The sequence below is a fragment of the Hippoglossus hippoglossus genome, chromosome 3 (genome assembly GCF_009819705.1).
Source record: "Hippoglossus hippoglossus isolate fHipHip1 chromosome 3, fHipHip1.pri, whole genome shotgun sequence".
Taxonomy (NCBI): Eukaryota; Metazoa; Chordata; class Actinopteri; order Pleuronectiformes; family Pleuronectidae; genus Hippoglossus; species Hippoglossus hippoglossus.
In genome coordinates, this window is record NC_047153.1 from 5,969,616 (window position 1) to 5,986,544 (window position 16,929).

Genomic DNA, 16,929 nt, shown 5'->3' on the forward strand with positions numbered 1-16,929 from the left:
AAAGATAAAGAGGACGCAGAGCTCTGAGGGAACATCTGTAAAATCTACTGCGTATCAAGGACGGCCAGAGGAACGTCTAGGGGAAAAGAAGGCATTCGTATAAAAGCCAAAAGCCGAGAGAGTAAACAGCTACTGTAAAAACACAGCGGTTCTACGAGCACTAAACACAAACTACTAGTGACTGATGGAACATTAAATATGGCAGATAAAGCAAAATAGAACGGACAACACGGTGGTAACATGTGAGCATATCTCACTGTGCATGGAAGGATATCAAGGAAATGATGTAATGTCAGAGATAAATAATTATAATCATATTATATTCTGAAGAGTTAGACACTGTTTGTCTGCCGATGAACTCCACACATCAAAAACACTACAACAGAAATGTTCACATATCTTATTATTGCCTTTTGTACGTTTAAATAACTCTAATACAAGCTGTTTGGTTATTTAAAAATTCAGATTCAACTTTGCCTCTTTTGGGCCATTTTCTGAATTTCTAATTAAACACCAGTAGTTGTCTTGATATGATGAAAAGTCAAAAAAATAGACATTTGTAGTTGACAGATAAGTTTTCATCGACTTTCTAAGTTCCGGTGAGATGAGCTCTGTGTTTCTGCAGCTGTAACATGTGAGTAAGTTTCCGTCAGTGCGGGAACTCACCAGGCTTCTTCTGCGTGTGTCTCTTTCCAGCTTCTCTAAAAGCCACCAGGGCTCGGAAGTACGCTCGCAGTACCGCCCAGCGGAACGTGGCCGACGGTTCGATGCCGATCAGCCCGCAGATGAAGGCGTTCTTGCTGCTCTTCAGCAAAGCGACGATGTCCGGGCGCATGTGGTCTGTGTTCTTCTCCCTGAAATCCTGCATCACATATAAAATGGGATTCAATGCTATTATTTGCCTGTAATAAAACAAACTCCCTTCAACATGAGTCCAGAAAACAAGTTGAGATCGGTCGGACCCATGTTTCAAACCACTGTGACGTCAGCCATTGGTTTGTGAGCTGCCGTTTTGCAGCCATCTTGGTTATTTGAAAACAGAAGTAACTATATTTGGAGGAGAAGTGGGTGGAGCCTGACTGAGAGCTGAACACCCTCCTACACCTGCCACCTGCACTCATTGGACGGTGCTACCTGTCAATCCGAATCCATGCCTCAATATATTTATCATCTATTTTACTAATTGAAAGAGACTACAGATAGATATCATAAACTCGTTAGGAAAATGTTTCTGACTTTACAAGTCAAGGAGGAAGTAGTGTCATTTACATCGAAGCCGACTTATTTTCACAACCAGTGGAGTCGCCCTCTGCTGGTTGTTTGAGAGAATACAGGTTTCAGGCACTTTTATATTGGCTTCACTTTCCAGACCCGCCCTCTTTGTCCATTTTCAAAAACAGTCTATGGCTGCACCTTCTCCTCTCTTTCTTTCTAATCAATGACCACCCGTGGACGTGAGGATCACACTGACCTTGACACCGTACTTGACCTTGCCAGCGTAGTGTCGTATGATGAAGGCGGACTCCATGACGGCGGGGAACTCGATGTAGCTGTTGCCCTCATGCTGCCTCTTGAACTTATCCAACAGAGTCTGGTTGGTGGCTTGAGGGAAACTGAAATAAAAGTCAACAGAAAAGTTTGATTTGAAGAACAAAGCGCTTTTTTTTTTTTACATCTGTTTTTAAAATGAAAACACACGAGGGTGAGGAGCTCGGCCAGCAGATCCCTGTGTTGATGCACTTGTTTAAGGTTGTCGACTACGTCATGAAGACTGCTGCGTAAATCACACTGAAAACGTTTGACACATTCCTGAGCCGTTAAACCCGAATGAAACATAATGAAGTGAAGACATTTCTTTTTTCCACTCGTCTCTGATCCAGTCTCAACAACCGTAACTACAACAGCGCCGACGTGGAAACGTGGCAAGTCAAAAAAGGATCTGCTCCGTGAGTCGTTCTGACATTTTCATCCTCTGACACCACAGGTCCAGAATGATCATTCTAAGCCGATCTGGGATCAGATTTCTCCCCCTGTCCTTTAATAGCAATTCTGCAGAAAATCAACAGCTTACAGGAAGAGCGGGACACCAGGGGCTTTGGAGCAGGGTGAAATCTGAGCTATGAAAACAACGCGGCCAAAGATTCAGAGCTCTCCAGCTTTTCCGAGTGGGAGGAATTTGATTCGGTGTCCAAATGGAGAAGAGGGGGAAATAAAGAAGGAAATATGGTTTTGGTAAAAATAGTCGCAGCACAGTCGTGATCGTGAAAAGGCCTCTGCAATTTAGGGGGTTTACATTTCAGGAAATTTATGGATGGTAAGGTCATCACATTTTAGAGATTATATAAGCGGATGTACATGGGGTATAAAGTGAGACGGTATTTCTGAAGAGTAAAGGTGGGTGCGCAGGTGGAATCAAACCATCCGTACTGTAGTTACGGACTTAACACCTGCCAGTTGTGCTTTAGCTTCAAGCTGCCAGAAGAAGTCAATGTTTATCCCAAAGGAATATGAGATGAATTATCGAGGAAATGAAGACGTGGACCAGACTGCATCAGACTCACTTGCACTCTTCGTCCAGGAGGTGGAACAGAGCTGTGGGCTTCTTGCTGATCAGGCTGATGCAGCCCGTGTTGTCAATGTAGTCGATGTTTCGCCAGCTGATGCCCTCGGCCCTGTACTCCTCCTGCGGGACAACAGAACATGGACAGTGTTGATCTATAGCTCTGTAATCTGATGTAATAACCTCTTCGCTGCATTTCTCATGGGTCAGTGAACATGTCAGCAACTCTTACTGTATACAGACAATATCAAACATCACATTCATCACAACCGCATCCACGTTGTACTTTTAAACACTTGGGAAACAGCAAAACTTGATTTAAAGTTTCGTAAAACTCCATCAAATCACCTTTAAATATATCAATAATCAAAGAAACGTCAAACACAGGAATGCAGACCTGTGTGGTTTTAAAACGTCCCAGTAAAAGTAGCTGTGTTGTTTGCAGGCTGGTTTAATAATGAGAGAAGCATTCCGATCATTTACCACCGTTCTCTACCTCTATATGTTATTTTCCTGTTGTTCCTGGGAAAGAAATTTAACCAATAAAGACCTTAATCCAGAGGAGGTTTAATAAAGAATCACAGGAATCTCTCTCTCTCCTTTGGTCTCATCTCTTGTTCCCCTGAAGTCAGAGGGCTGAAGAGAATCAAGTTAATTACTGCTGCTTCACAGATGAAGAATAAAAGGGAAAGATGATCCTCTTCTTCAGTGTTTGGAAAAAAACTGAAGGATTCTGATATGAGCCCGCTGCAATTTAATTGAGCAAATTTCCTGCTTCCGGCTGTTTTTACAGAAAAATGTCATTAAAATTTCATTTTAGGTTCCAACAGTGTGAGAGAAGTCATTCTTTTTTTTAACCTCACCATGGAGGTTATGTTTTCACCCCCGTACCGTGCAAATTTCAATCAGTGTAATAATAAACTAATAAAAGTTACAACACATCTGTCTTTTCAATCCTTTCGACATCTAAGAGCACGATCGTTGTGTTCAGCAGAGACGCTGACTGAAGACAGGCCGTCACATGTGTTCACACACACACACACACACACACACACACACACACACACACACACACACACACACACACACACACACACACACACACACACACACACACACACACACACACACACACACACACACACACACACACACAGAGAGACAGAATGGAACACCTGTGCAATATAATCCAGAACAACAACCCTGGAATAAACGTTTGTGAAGCTACAATATTGAATTTGTGAGTCAGGTGAGTCAGTGCAGTAATCACTGTGCTGTGGTTTGTGGGGGTGTTGTACTGGATTTCATTAGATTACACGGGACACGGAATCCACCTCCTGCCTTTAAATCATCTTCCTCTAACTGCAGTGACTCACTCTGACTCTGAGTCGAGTGAAAAGAAAAAGGAAACAAACCATCACATATCTCCAAACTCTGCAGCATCAGCTCCTCTGAAGACACTTAAATTGGTGTTTTATTAATAATCATTATCATCATCAGTAATAACCAATTCCCACGGCTGCTGCTTCCCTGCGTCTTTCTGCCATCACAACAAAGTGACTCGCTGGTGAGTGGAAACAAACTGTATGTAACTGTAGACGAGGGTGTGAAGCTGGCCTCAGCAGAAATATGAAGCACGTCAGCTCTCGGTCAGAAAGCTTTTAGGATGCCTGAGTGCTGTACATCGACTTTTCCACACACGACTAAAGCTAAACTGAACCGAGGCCCGGGATGAATTCCTGAGCTCTCCGCTTTCCTCTGACTTTTTCTGTGATGTCTGATGAAAGAAAAACGCAGTTTAAAGAAGGGTTGAGGCTGTTTGATCCATGGAAACAACAGAAATCAATAGAATAATCACTGATAACTCCACAGCTCGGCTCACGTGGGTGTCGCACAGATCAATGTATTGTGAACCAGCGTCTACATGCGGCTGCATCTTTGCACAACTAACAAAACTCACAGCAAAGGTCACGCAGTCACAACCATGAACCTGTACACCAGCTAGTGCCGGACATGAGGTACTGTCAAAATAAACAAGAAGGACACTATGGAGTGAATACGTCCTCCAGGAACTATCTTATCTAATGTCCCGAAATACAAAAAAGATTTGTGTCTCCTCACAACTATATTACTTTCAGTATTAAACATAAATACTTACAACACAGAGGCTGCATTCAAAGAGGGAGCGAGAGCACCGAGCTAAGTGTTTGGTTGGAGGCTGGATCTAATGTGACCGGGGTTAGAGCAACAAGCAGTAGCACAGGAAGTGCTGTGGTATTCTAATAAGTATCAACAAATACTGGGAGTCTCAGAGTCAGTGGGAAAAAAGGAAAGAAGAAGGATATTACACGATGGTGATCCTGAACCCACCTTAACATCCAGCGTGAACTACATCAAGATACTGAAGATAATGTTTTGGCCTCTACTCGCCACAAACAGGACAAAGCTCGAATAGAGAGACAACCCTCATTGAAGTTATGAATCATGATCTTCTCAAATTTCCAATATGGTTTCAAATAAACAAATATATATGTATGACAATGCACAAATCAAACTTTATATTCATAATGATAAAGAATCACATCAACATGTTTGTGGGTGTTATGATTAGCTTTGTCGCAAAAATGTTTCAACATCTTAGGTTTTGTAATCAACAGATGTTTTTTATCGTTATATTAAAGCTTAATTTATCTATATTTATCACAACAAGTCTATACAAAATATTGCTGCTATATAATAGTGATCTAATAGTTTATTAGATTGGCAACTTTATCCAAAGCTGCTGCACCAAGTGAACCCTTCTTTTTAAATTACAGTTGCATACATATTATTATATAAATATTAACATATTTCAAATGTGTACATTTCTATTTTTATTACGTATTATCTTAAAACAATTCACAATTCCATAATTATTAAAGAATGACGAATCTTCATCGGTGTAAAACATTTATGAGTTTGTTAAAGTTGGTGAATATCCAAATAAAAATCTGGATCTAATGAATTTAAACGTGGTTTTATTCGACAGAGTTCTAGTTCATACTGTAAATATGACATATATTCTTCCCTCTTTGTAATTTTTCTGTTAAGCTAATATATATATATATATATATATATATTTATTTTAGTTTTAATACGAATATATAACCTGTACTGACTATCTTAGTTTCTACCACACCCCACATGTACTTAACATTTCATTTAAGCATTTCCTAATTCACTAAACTAACAACTCCTACATCTGCAGCACGATAACGTAGAATTTAATTTACTTTAAGCTTCTGGACAAAAAACTCTTTGAACTCTCTACCCGTGACATTTATGCTGAAAGTCCTGACGTAATTATGACACAAAAGTAAGACGGCTTTGATCAAAGCAGGAGTGACTGAGGAGACAGACCTTCACGTCTCGGTGTAATTCATGAAGTGCACGGAGGCTTTCGAGCAGCTTGAGCCCTTCAAACATGTCGGTGCAGGTCGCTGATTCAGCCGATCTCAAGGTAAACACCATGTTTAACTTACAGGCATCAGGACTGTAAAAAGCCCTTTGAAGCTAATCAGCTCACTTAAGCGAACACACAACCAGAGTCAGGGTGGTCACAGGCGGTTTGAGTCATACGGCCGCGTCAGCTTCTCGGCAAACCCTGTTGCATAATGTGCTGAGGAATTTCTGCATTGTTTCGGTGTCATTGTGCTGTTTGTGCTCTGCGTGGCGTGATAAGGACGAGGGATTTCCTTGTGAATGGTAGATCCACAGTGTGTTCAAATACTAGTAGCTGTAGAACAGTAGCTCAGAGAGTTCAGCTCCAGGTCAAAGGCTTTGAATAAAGAGGCCGTTCAGAGGAACATCGACGAGGAGATTTTTACCTGTTCGAGCTTGAAGATGTGCTGGTTGAAGTAGTGCTGGAGACGCTCGTTGGCGAAGTTGATGCAGAACTGTTCGAAGCTGTTGTTCTCGAAGTCTTCAAAACCGAAAATGTCAAGAACCCCGATGGACAAGATCTGCGGGAGATGACGAAACACGAGGAGACAAGGGGACAGCGTTAAGTTCTCTGTTCACACCAGATATTAAAATGCAGGAATCTGTCTCATGTGATCAGGTGTCACAACCCTGCTCCATTTGCCAATAATTACATACGTCAGTTGTGTTTGCAAAGAGAGAGAGAGTCAGGAGGGACTGAATGAATCACTGCAGCTCTGAAGACTGATTTTACAAATGTATCATGTGTGTCAGTGTCGATTTTTTGGCTACAGATGAATCAACGGTCACTGAGAAACGTAGAATTACTTTTGGTTCATTGTGAAACTGTAGCAGGTTGGGGGACGTCAGCTGAGTGGAAGGTCTGTGAACCAGGACATATTTGTATTCACACAGTGAAAAGAATGTGGCCACATGCGTCTCACACCCCGTCCCCACGTAGTCTGAGTGATCAGATCTCAAACTGAGGACACGTCCTACGTTATACAAAACACTGATTAAAGTAAAAGATATTATCCATGTTGGACATTTTCAAGGTAAGACATTTTGTGTGGTCGCACCTTGGTGGTGTCCTCCAGGTCCCTGATGTTGAGCAGAGCGTGGTTGATCCTGAAGACGATCCAGTCAAACAGAGCACTGTACAGGGACTTTGCCATGGAGTCTCTCACCGTGCCAGCCTGGAGGGACAGACACACACAAACAGTATTTAGAGATACACTCATCGATGGTTTAACAACATTTGATAGAGTAAGAAGCGAAATGTGCAAATGAGACTGTTTCCATGTTTAGTTTAATAAAGGAAACACTGTCCAACAGCAGGAAGAGGATTTATCAAAATACACAGTGAGAGAATGGGTCCTCAAAATGTCAATGAGATTCTGTTTTCACCACCAGTATTGGTGGGGCTCTGAAATAAGAAATGGTATGAGCCTTACTGGGAGCCATTCTATGTCCCACACATCTGTATAACATATCACAGTTTGGCCTGGTGCTGTAACACTGCACTTTTCTACAGGTCCACTAAAAAAACAATGACTGGAGATTTAAATACGGAAAAAAAGAATTTATATACGGAGACGTCCTCCAGACAACAAACAGCTGGTTTGACAAACGTTGAAATGCGCAGGCGGCTGTATTTCTGCTTTACAACTGACCCTTTAGAGGGAGACCCGAGTATAAATCCCCATCCTGTCATCGGCCACTGCACTTAGAATTATTGATGGAAAGTATAAAAATGACAAAAGCAGACATCCCTCCCACCCAAACACATCGCTGACGTTCTCCACTGGAACCCTGGCACAGACGGTCACATCACAGACTGACACGCTGGCAGCGTCAGAGCGTGACGTCCCTGGGTCATTATTAATGTCATTATCCAGACCAACACTCGTCAGGTTGACTCATGAGATCAGCCAATCCAATCTAGTGTCGCACAGACGGTCGGAGCTGCCAAGTTCTGACTGGTGAGGCTGCTGAAAGTTTGCCTTTCATTCCCGGCCTGATAGATAATATAACTTTAATGGGCTTTTAAAACGTATAGTGCGTGTTCTCAAGTTTAAGTGAAGACAAACAGTAGAAGTTGTCTTTATAAGTCTCATATTATCGTAAACTTTACGTTGCCCAGTGTTTAAAATCTACTGATTTGTTTAATCAGTGATGCGGTTTCTTCAATAAACACAGATTATTAGGCAACAGCTTCCTTTGATAAATTATTGATTAAAAAACGTTTTTAATTCCTGTATCCGCTGGAAAGATTTGACCTCTCAGCGGCAAAGTTGAGCCTCGGTTTTCAGAAACAAAACAAACCACAGAGTCAAGTTAAAATTCCTCTTTTTTCCCCCCAAAACAATTAACAAGGTTATTTTCAGCCGCCTCAGACCAAATATGTCTCCAATGAGTCCGGACAGATTTTTTTTATTGTGAACATTCTGCGGTATAATGACTCATAAGCTTTTCATTATTCAGAGGAAGTCGGACTTGAAACGTGGAGAGGGAAACAGCCTCATAACTCTGAGCGAACGGAGCAGACTCATTACAGAAACCTTTTTTTTCCGTGAGGTTTCTCGAGTGTATGATTTCAGTTAGTGAGACTGTGACTGAGTGATATTTACACAGAGACCACCCAGGGAGCTACCGAAGCAATCACTGTTTGTTCATATGAAATAACTCCAAAGTATCTAAAAGGCCATTATGAGGTTGTCGTCGTTTTTTATGGGAACGTGTAACGAGCCACCGTCTACTGGGAGAGTTCTGCTGCGGGAACGTTGTAAGGAATTCATACTGGGGAAACTAGAATGAACACATTCCCCTCGTGAAACCACATTTAAATTCACTAGATACAGATTTTTATTTGGATCTGCACCAAATTACACACACTCATAAATATCAGTCCCAGAAACCGGGTCTCTCAAGTTAAATTTAAGATTTTTTAAGATCTATTTCAAGTACGACAGATATGAGGGAATATCAGAGTCCATGAATTATTACAAATCCAGCAGACAGGTATCGATAGCTTTTCCATAAATTCTGACCAGGGTGTTTGCAGAATATCAGTTATCAGTACAATAAAGAGATGTTAAAAACACACATTTAAAAACTAGTATGTAGTATTTTAACACATTTAAGACTTTTTAAAGGACTAAAATTAAGATTATTACATTTTATACTTTTTAAAGCATTTTGTAAGACCCTGGTAAACATGCCTGATTAAATTTTTTCATCAAGATCAATGAATTATACTCGGAAGAAAGTGGTCTGGATCCACACCAACACTTAATTAGTTATTTCCTGACCCATGTATCCCTCAATCACGTTTTCATGGGAATCCGTCCAGTAGTTTTTTACGTAACAAACAGACAAACAAATAAATGCAGATGAAACCACAACTTCAGTGTACGTGTGTAAGACATAAATATAATTTAAATATGGGGTTAGGCTAACACTGTTACACCGTGTATCTGTGTTGTTCCCTCTTCTCTTTGAGACGACTCTCATCTCCAGACCATGACGTGTGTTTGTTTTCAGACCAGGGCTCCCGGGGAAAACTGAAGAGGGGCTGGAAATGCCTTCGCTCTCTCTCTAAACCCCCTGAAGGACTTTGTGTGTTTGTAAGTGGAGGATATTGTGTCTGTGTGTGTGTGAGTGTGTGTGTGTGTGTGTGTGGTTTCTCTGCAACCATGATGTCCATACTGAGGATAGAGACCTAGTTTTTTTCTCATAGCTCGCTGCTACCTCTGTTACTGGTGTGTGTGAAGTCATAGACGGTAAAACATGTACAAGTGAGTCCTGCATGACACACCAGACGTTCAGGGAAACGCTTTGGCAACGACAGAGATGCCATTGTCCCTATCCTGAGTTTGTGTAGCATCAACAAAGAGAAGTGACGTCCAACCATTTAAAATAGACAGAAACTTTGTCTTCAGATTTGGCAGAAACCGTTTGAGCACCTCGTCTCTCAGGAGTCTAACCACAGGCTGTATTTGTATTGTGTGCGTTTTCTGTGTCTTTACAGCTGTGTCTGTTTGCTGTTGCTGAGGTTGGAACTGCAGTCTCACCTCAGACAGTTTGTAGGGAACAATCAGCTTCTCTCCCACCGTGACCGTCTTCCGTGTCGTCAGGGCCTCAAACAGCATCTCTTCTTTGACCTGTTGATGACAGCGGGAGCGACTGTGAATAGCTTCAAAGAAACACAGCTATTCTGATGACGTCTGAGTAACTGGGATCTGCGTAAAGGGTTGAAGGAAGGATTTAAACATTCGATATGTTTTATTCTGAAGAGAAACATCCTCAGCTCATCAGTCTGTACTTTCTGATCCTTTCAGTTCAGAAGTTAAGTCAGAATGTAGATTCAGCACAAACCCACATCTATTCATCTTATAATATGTTATTATATGTTCACTACAATGAGCTAATGATTGACAAACGATGATTATCTAATACTTAAACAACATCACAAGGATAATACCCGACTGTGACTCCAGTGGAATCTCTGCAGTAATGTAATGTAAACATTGGGGCCCCGAGTGTATTTATTAACTCCGACCGGCTCCAACGGCAATTTACTGTTGGCCAAACTTTCCTAAGTCACTTTGAAATGACAGCGTTCCGAGTGTGATTGATACAAAAGTGGTCCGGCGAGGAACCCATTCAAATGACTGGTGGTGACTAAAGTTGTTTGTCCTGAGAATCGGGGTCTGGACTTTCTGTGGAGTTTGCCTTTCACACATGAACAGTGCAGCAGGAGGTTCTCCACTCATGACGTGTCCTGCTGTGTTCGGACTTTCTGCGGATTTCATACGACGGGGCCAAGGGGAGAAAGTCTGCAGAATGTCCGGAGTTCACACATACAGCTCCTGCAGAGAAACTCCTGATAATCTCCAGAGCTCAGTACATCTGAAAGCAGCTTAAGATTCCTCTTGTACAAATCAGTGGTGGCAAGAAAAGTCTTGTTGGAGCATGATACTGGGAAAAAAATCCGTTTTTTTTTGTCAATACAGAAACACAAGGAATACAGTCAGAGCAGCTTTGACTTTGTATACCTCCAGCAGCTCTGAGACGACAGGCAGCACCTCTGGGTTACAGATGTCGATGGAGTCGTCCCTGTAGGTTTTCCTCTTGTAGCAGATGTTGCCCAGGTGGAGGATGGCCGACAGCAGAGAGAAGATCCTGCACAGCACACGAGAAAAAGATTGAGAGACTGTGGAACTATCTGTAACTACCAGCTACCTAATGTTATTAGCACAGGTTTGATCGAAATAATGATGATAATAATAATAATCTTAGGATATTAATTTGTGTAGCAAAGTCACAAAGTGCTTCACAAAAGGATTTAAAACAAGGAAACAACTAATAGTGTTTTATTTGTTATTTAATAGAATGTTTTAAAAAGAGATTTAAAGGAGACATGTTGGTTTTTCTTTCCTCTAGTGTGTGATGTAGTCTGTTAATGTTTAACCCTATCTTATGACACACTCATCGCAGGTTGCGTCACTCACTGTTTACGCGTGGCAGGAAGGAAGCCCACCATCTCCATGGCCAGCTGAAGCCTCTCAAAGTCATGCTTCAGGTCCTCGCCTTCAACAGTGAAGCAGTCCTGGAAAGAAAAAAAGCAGAAACCGGGCGTCAGGCTCACAGTCGCCATTATTACACGGCGGCCGTGAAGCCAGAAGAGCCAATGACAAGCCGCTCTGAAGTTTAGAAGGATTCAGTGAGTGTTGTTGACATGCACGGTGCCCAGATGTTTACAGAGTGTCTAGCAAAGATACTTAAAATAGTTCCTCAGTTTATTCTGCAGAAACAAAAAACAGCGGAACGGCCTGAAGCAGAGGAATTGAATGACTCACAGTGAGAAACAGAGGCACGGGGGGGGGGGGGGGTCAAACAAAACAACAACACTGCGGTCTGATGAGGATCTAGTCTAGAGAACAGCAGCGTGTGCTCGTGTAGGGGAAAATCTAGCCTGTTAAAGCGATCCACAGTAATCTGGCGAGCCGGAGAAAGAGCTGAGAAGCGATTCAGGGGTTTGTGTGTGTTTATGAGGTGGACGCAGAGACACAACAACAGTGAAGTCTGCGGACAGGAGCTAAACTTTACTCAGTTTTACTTGTGCAGACATTCAGCCTCACAAATAATCACACACACACTCAATATCCTGTCGACTGTTCGTCCCTAAATCTAGTTTAAAAGCTGCTGTAGAGCCTAAAGAAAAACTTTCTAAATATCTGTCCTATTTAGACATCTTCCTAGGTAAAAATATGGACTTAAAACTATGTATTTTGCATATTGACTTATAAACAACAGTAATGTTGTAACTGGATGATGTGGAAGTAACTTTAACAACTTTATCTACTGTTGTTTCATTTATATATAACTATAATGATAATATATCATATGTAAGGTATTCATACATTAAACTGCCAAGACGATAACAACTAAAGCTGTTATGATATATGTAGCAGAGTAAAAAATAAAATATTTACCTCTGGAGTCATTAAAGCTTACAGTAGTGTTACTATATATACTATAGTGTTATAATATCTTGTATAACATTTAGCAACCAAATGCACATGAGGACGAAATGCGTGGATCTGTATCAGTTGTTAATGACGACAGGAGGAGCTTTGGAACACGTGCGTTGATGTAACTACATAAACCACGTCCAGCCAGCGTAATGTGAGCTCGTCTGTTTGCTTATGGGCTCATTCCACTATGGCTGCCATAATTATCACATACCGACTCCTCAGGAAGACAAACACGAGACGCACACTCACACCAACGTGCCTCCTGCCTCCCTCCCTCCCGACAGGAACTCACTGTGAACTATTAGTGGCTCTGGTGTCACATTTCTATAGAAGGGGAAAATATTCACGTTGCTCGGTCTGAACAAAAACAATATTTTACTGTCGTAGAAAATGTCGGTTGATGATTCCAGATGTCACATGTTTGTTTTAGGAACATTAAAAAATCATTACAGGCCTTAATATGCTTCATTTGGAAGATTTCCTGTGCTGACATGAAAAGATTTAGTGGTTTTCCTTGTGTTGAAAAAGAGGAAATTCAGAAAGTTGACTAAATTATTTAGATTTGAATGTGTTCATAATATCGACCACAGGATTAATCCCAATGAATTCCCAAGTACATTATGTATCTCACTGTATTATTAGTATTTCGTTAACTAAATAGGGTGAAAAACAAATCATTATTAACTGTAAATTGTGAATTAAAGTGATCTGTTGCATGCATGTAGTAGAGAAAACAAAAAAACGCCACCAAACCAAACGTCTTTAGATCATTGACATTATAATCTCAGTTTTTCTACCACAGAGCGACAACTCTGATTCGAATCACATATTGTGATTAAGGGGTAAAGGTGAATTATTGGACAAATAACTTGCATCAACCCAGAGATATGATCAAGTACATCTACTGTAGCTCAGTCACTGTGGATGATGAAGTGTCTGTTAGAGCATCTTCATCATCTGTGACTCTTGAACAACTTCTCTCCACAGGTCGATTTTCAGGTTTAAAAAAATGTGTCCAAGAGACGCAAGAGAATTAAAACACCTCTTCCATCATGTAACACCATCAAAACTGGATTTAAACTTCCCGCCCTGAGCATGAGGACATTGGCACCTCCATGTGAATATGCTGTCACCCTCTGACATGTTATCATGTTATCAAGTATCTTGATCTTGAGTGTCTCTGATGATATCATTAATAACTCTGTTCTTGTCCAAGCGTGACGGCGAGCCAGCATCTCCGATGGCAGCACCATGAAACCAAAGCGGCTTAATGGAATTCAGCCATCATTCATTTTATTATTCACACCAGTGCTTTTCCTCATTCAAGCTGTCGGATGTTTAAAAGGTCCGTTGTAATGGAGTGTGACAAAAACATGCCAACTTCTGTGGGTGAAAGGTTCATCACTGGTTCATGAACTTTAAAATCCCTCAGATTGTTACAACTTCTGGGAAACGTCCGACTTCGCACTTATACGTACGAATACGGCAACTTTGGAAACTATACAACCTTTTTTAGTGTTGTTGTGAAGCAGCGCGGGATCATGGGAGTTGTTGTCTACCTGACGTGACTCAGGTGCAAATCCTGTTCACGGATGAGGAAACGTATTGAAGTTCTATTGTCGTTACGCGGTAACACATACGTTGTTTGCCCCAAACGTTTTAGCAGAGACAGACAAAGTCACAGGTAAAGAAAAAATGATGCAATATAAAATGTGCCGTTGCCTTGAATAAAATTGTGGATTTCTCTGGGTTTGTTTAATTTCTAGTGGTTTCTAATAAAGAATTGTTACAAATTATATTTTCTATTCAGACAGAACCCAAGTACCTCACATCATGCTCCATGTAGCTACACCTAAATTTAACGGGTGACTGAATAAATTCTGACTTTGATTTCTTATGCCCAAACAGATTGTGTGAGAATTTTGAACATCTTCTGTGGCAGGACGGCCAATTTGGCCTTTTAGTCGTAGAAGACACTGCGTCAATGATGAAAAAAGTCAAACAGGTTGTTACAGGAACACTAAACATAAAAAAACAAAAAAACAGCGCAACAGGGAAAAGCCCCAAAAAACTAACAAAAACAAACAGAGATAAAATAAACAACACCCAAACTGAACCAGGAAACACTGAAAGAGCGACAACATAAGCAAAGGAGGGACGGGGACAGGGAGGGGGGAGGGGGTGGAGCAGCTGTGCAGGGGAGAGTGGGGCTCGAGCCGCCGGTGTTCAGGTGAGTGAAACTCTACTTGTTGCTGTTTCTCCATCAACGGACAGACACACGGACACACAGAAGCACAGATACTGACCGGTTCACTCTCAAAGTAACTGTCCCAGTGAGGCTGCTGGCTGTTCTTTGTCATCTGGGAATGCTGAGGCAGAGTTTACAGGGAGAGGGGGGGGGGGGGAGGCGAGGTTAATGGTTAGACAGCAGCATTCCAGCGACAACACATACTGTACATTTAAACATGTAGCACGAGATTTATGAGCAAGTAGAGATGATGGAAGGACGTGTTATTAAGACGGAGCTAAGACACAAAGACACGTACAGTCAGACACGTGTCAAACATTTAGGAGCACGTATGACACTGATGATGCACACGCAAGGAATTCACAGACATGTTATTGATCACAGGAAGCTGTTGGAGCAGGAGCAGAAAGTTGAATAAACTGCAACACACATGCACATTATGGATTTGGTTTCCAAAAGCATGAGTTGTTATGGTTCATTTCAAGCCTTCCAGAAACTACACATTTGAGCTCATGTAGATAAAGTATGAAAATCAACTTGCAGATAAGTTTTTTCTTGTTTATGGCTTCTGTAAATAAGCTATAACAAAACTAAAATTAAATTTAAAGGACATTTAATTCCTGGATTGCACTGAAAAAAAGAAAATTGTTGGACCAACTTAAAAAAAAAAACTTCAATTGTTAACACACAAATCACTTGAGTTTGTTAAACAAGTTACAATCACACAATTGCTAACTTTGGTTTGACAAAAAATAACTTAATTAATTTGTGTTTTACCAATAGATGTAATTATTTTAAGTCGTCCCAACAATTTTCTCTTTTCTGTGAGTACAAAAACAACGTGTGTCTGCAAAATGATTTTCATCCAGTAGTTACATTAATTCGATCTCACAGTCACAAAAGCAGGAAATGGTCAGTAAGAAGAGTCAAGGTCACACGTGTGGTTCTCGAAGCAAAAGGCAGAACGAGCTGTAATGATTGAATCAGGAAGGGTGTGAAGAAAAAAACATCCATAACAGCGACATGTAAACCAGTCTGGGAGAGGAGAGGTTGTGAAATCCATTCCAAAGAGCTGTGCATGATGCAAGAGAGTCATCTTTCAGGAAAACTCCACAGAGCAGGCGGAAAGTATGTATTTATGGATGCATGTGTATTTGTACGTGCACGTCAGCGGCCTTGAGGAATGGGAGGAATTCCTTCCTTTATGCAGGCGTATGGATTTTGGAGGAAGGGAGCAGGTCGTGGTGGGAGAGTCGAAGCTCAGAGGCAGAGGTGCAACAAGTTTTCAACAAAATATTTATAGTATATACGTGTGTGTTTGTGTGTTTATAGTGAAACCACACGACACAACAGAGACGAGGGACAAACACCATGTCGCCTGTCTTCTTGTTTGTGTGTCTGTGTGTGGGTGTGTTTGTCAGCGGTGGCGTGGGGCCGAGGATGTGCATTTGACACCAAGATGAAACCAAAGTGTATGAGAAGATCACACACATGCAGCTAGACCCACAAAACACAAACAGATGCACAGTATAAAACAATCTTGGTCGTGACTATAAAAAGAAAGTGACAGTGAGAGGGACAGTTGTGTTGAAAAACCACCACCAGTGGAATGTGTTTCCTTTGTGTCATCGTTTCTGTCTTTCCTGTTTGCAGACACCGACACACAGAGGGAACCGGGGCTTCCTCGTTGTATAAGGACGAGCAGATGACACCAACGCAGACACACAAACATTCACAGCGCTACAAATAAATGAAGACTTATGGAAAACACACGTGTAAGACACATTAAGTTATCTCATCATTTCTAATAAAACACGTTATTGTGCCTGAAGCTGAAGTTCCCACCTGACTGAGGTAATGATATTCTTCAGGCTTCTTGAGGTGAAAGGCTTCCCTCTCTTCTTCACTCGTTCCTGCCAGCAGGTAGTAAAACACATGGTAGTTCCTGAAAAAGAAAAAAATGCAATTACGGTTATGGTCATGAAAATCTGTCTTTTTGTGGGTTTCTGTAAGAGAACACAATGTGAATGTCGGACAAACATATTTCCGTTTGCTTATTTGGTTCAATAGCGAAAGGTATTGGATGTATGTATATGTTGGGTAAGGGTTGGGGGTGAGTTGCT

The 16,929-nt window shown here is 41.3% G+C and overlaps 1 protein-coding gene across 6 annotated transcripts in view; it reads right to left on the bottom strand.

The window, feature by feature from the left end:
* myo9aa (myosin IXAa) overlaps positions 1 to 16,929 on the bottom strand; it is a 101,272-nt gene that overhangs the window by 28,517 nt on the left and 55,826 nt on the right. For 5 of the 6 annotated variants that reach the window (XM_034581605.1, XM_034581600.1, XM_034581599.1 and 2 more), the window contains exons 5-14: positions 16,652 to 16,751; positions 14,865 to 14,927; positions 11,533 to 11,630; positions 11,077 to 11,203; positions 10,093 to 10,182; positions 7,099 to 7,215; positions 6,427 to 6,561; positions 2,562 to 2,683; positions 1,472 to 1,613; positions 667 to 862 (exon numbers count right to left, since the gene is read on the bottom strand). In XM_034581605.1, coding sequence (XP_034437496.1) covers positions 667 to 862; positions 1,472 to 1,613; positions 2,562 to 2,683; positions 6,427 to 6,561; positions 7,099 to 7,215; positions 10,093 to 10,182; positions 11,077 to 11,203; positions 11,533 to 11,630; positions 14,865 to 14,927; positions 16,652 to 16,751 — 1,190 coding nt within the window. The remainder of the gene's footprint in view (positions 1 to 666; positions 863 to 1,471; positions 1,614 to 2,561; positions 2,684 to 6,426; positions 6,562 to 7,098; positions 7,216 to 10,092; positions 10,183 to 11,076; positions 11,204 to 11,532; positions 11,631 to 14,864; positions 14,928 to 16,651; positions 16,752 to 16,929) is intronic. The other variant, XM_034581602.1, reaches the window with a different exon arrangement.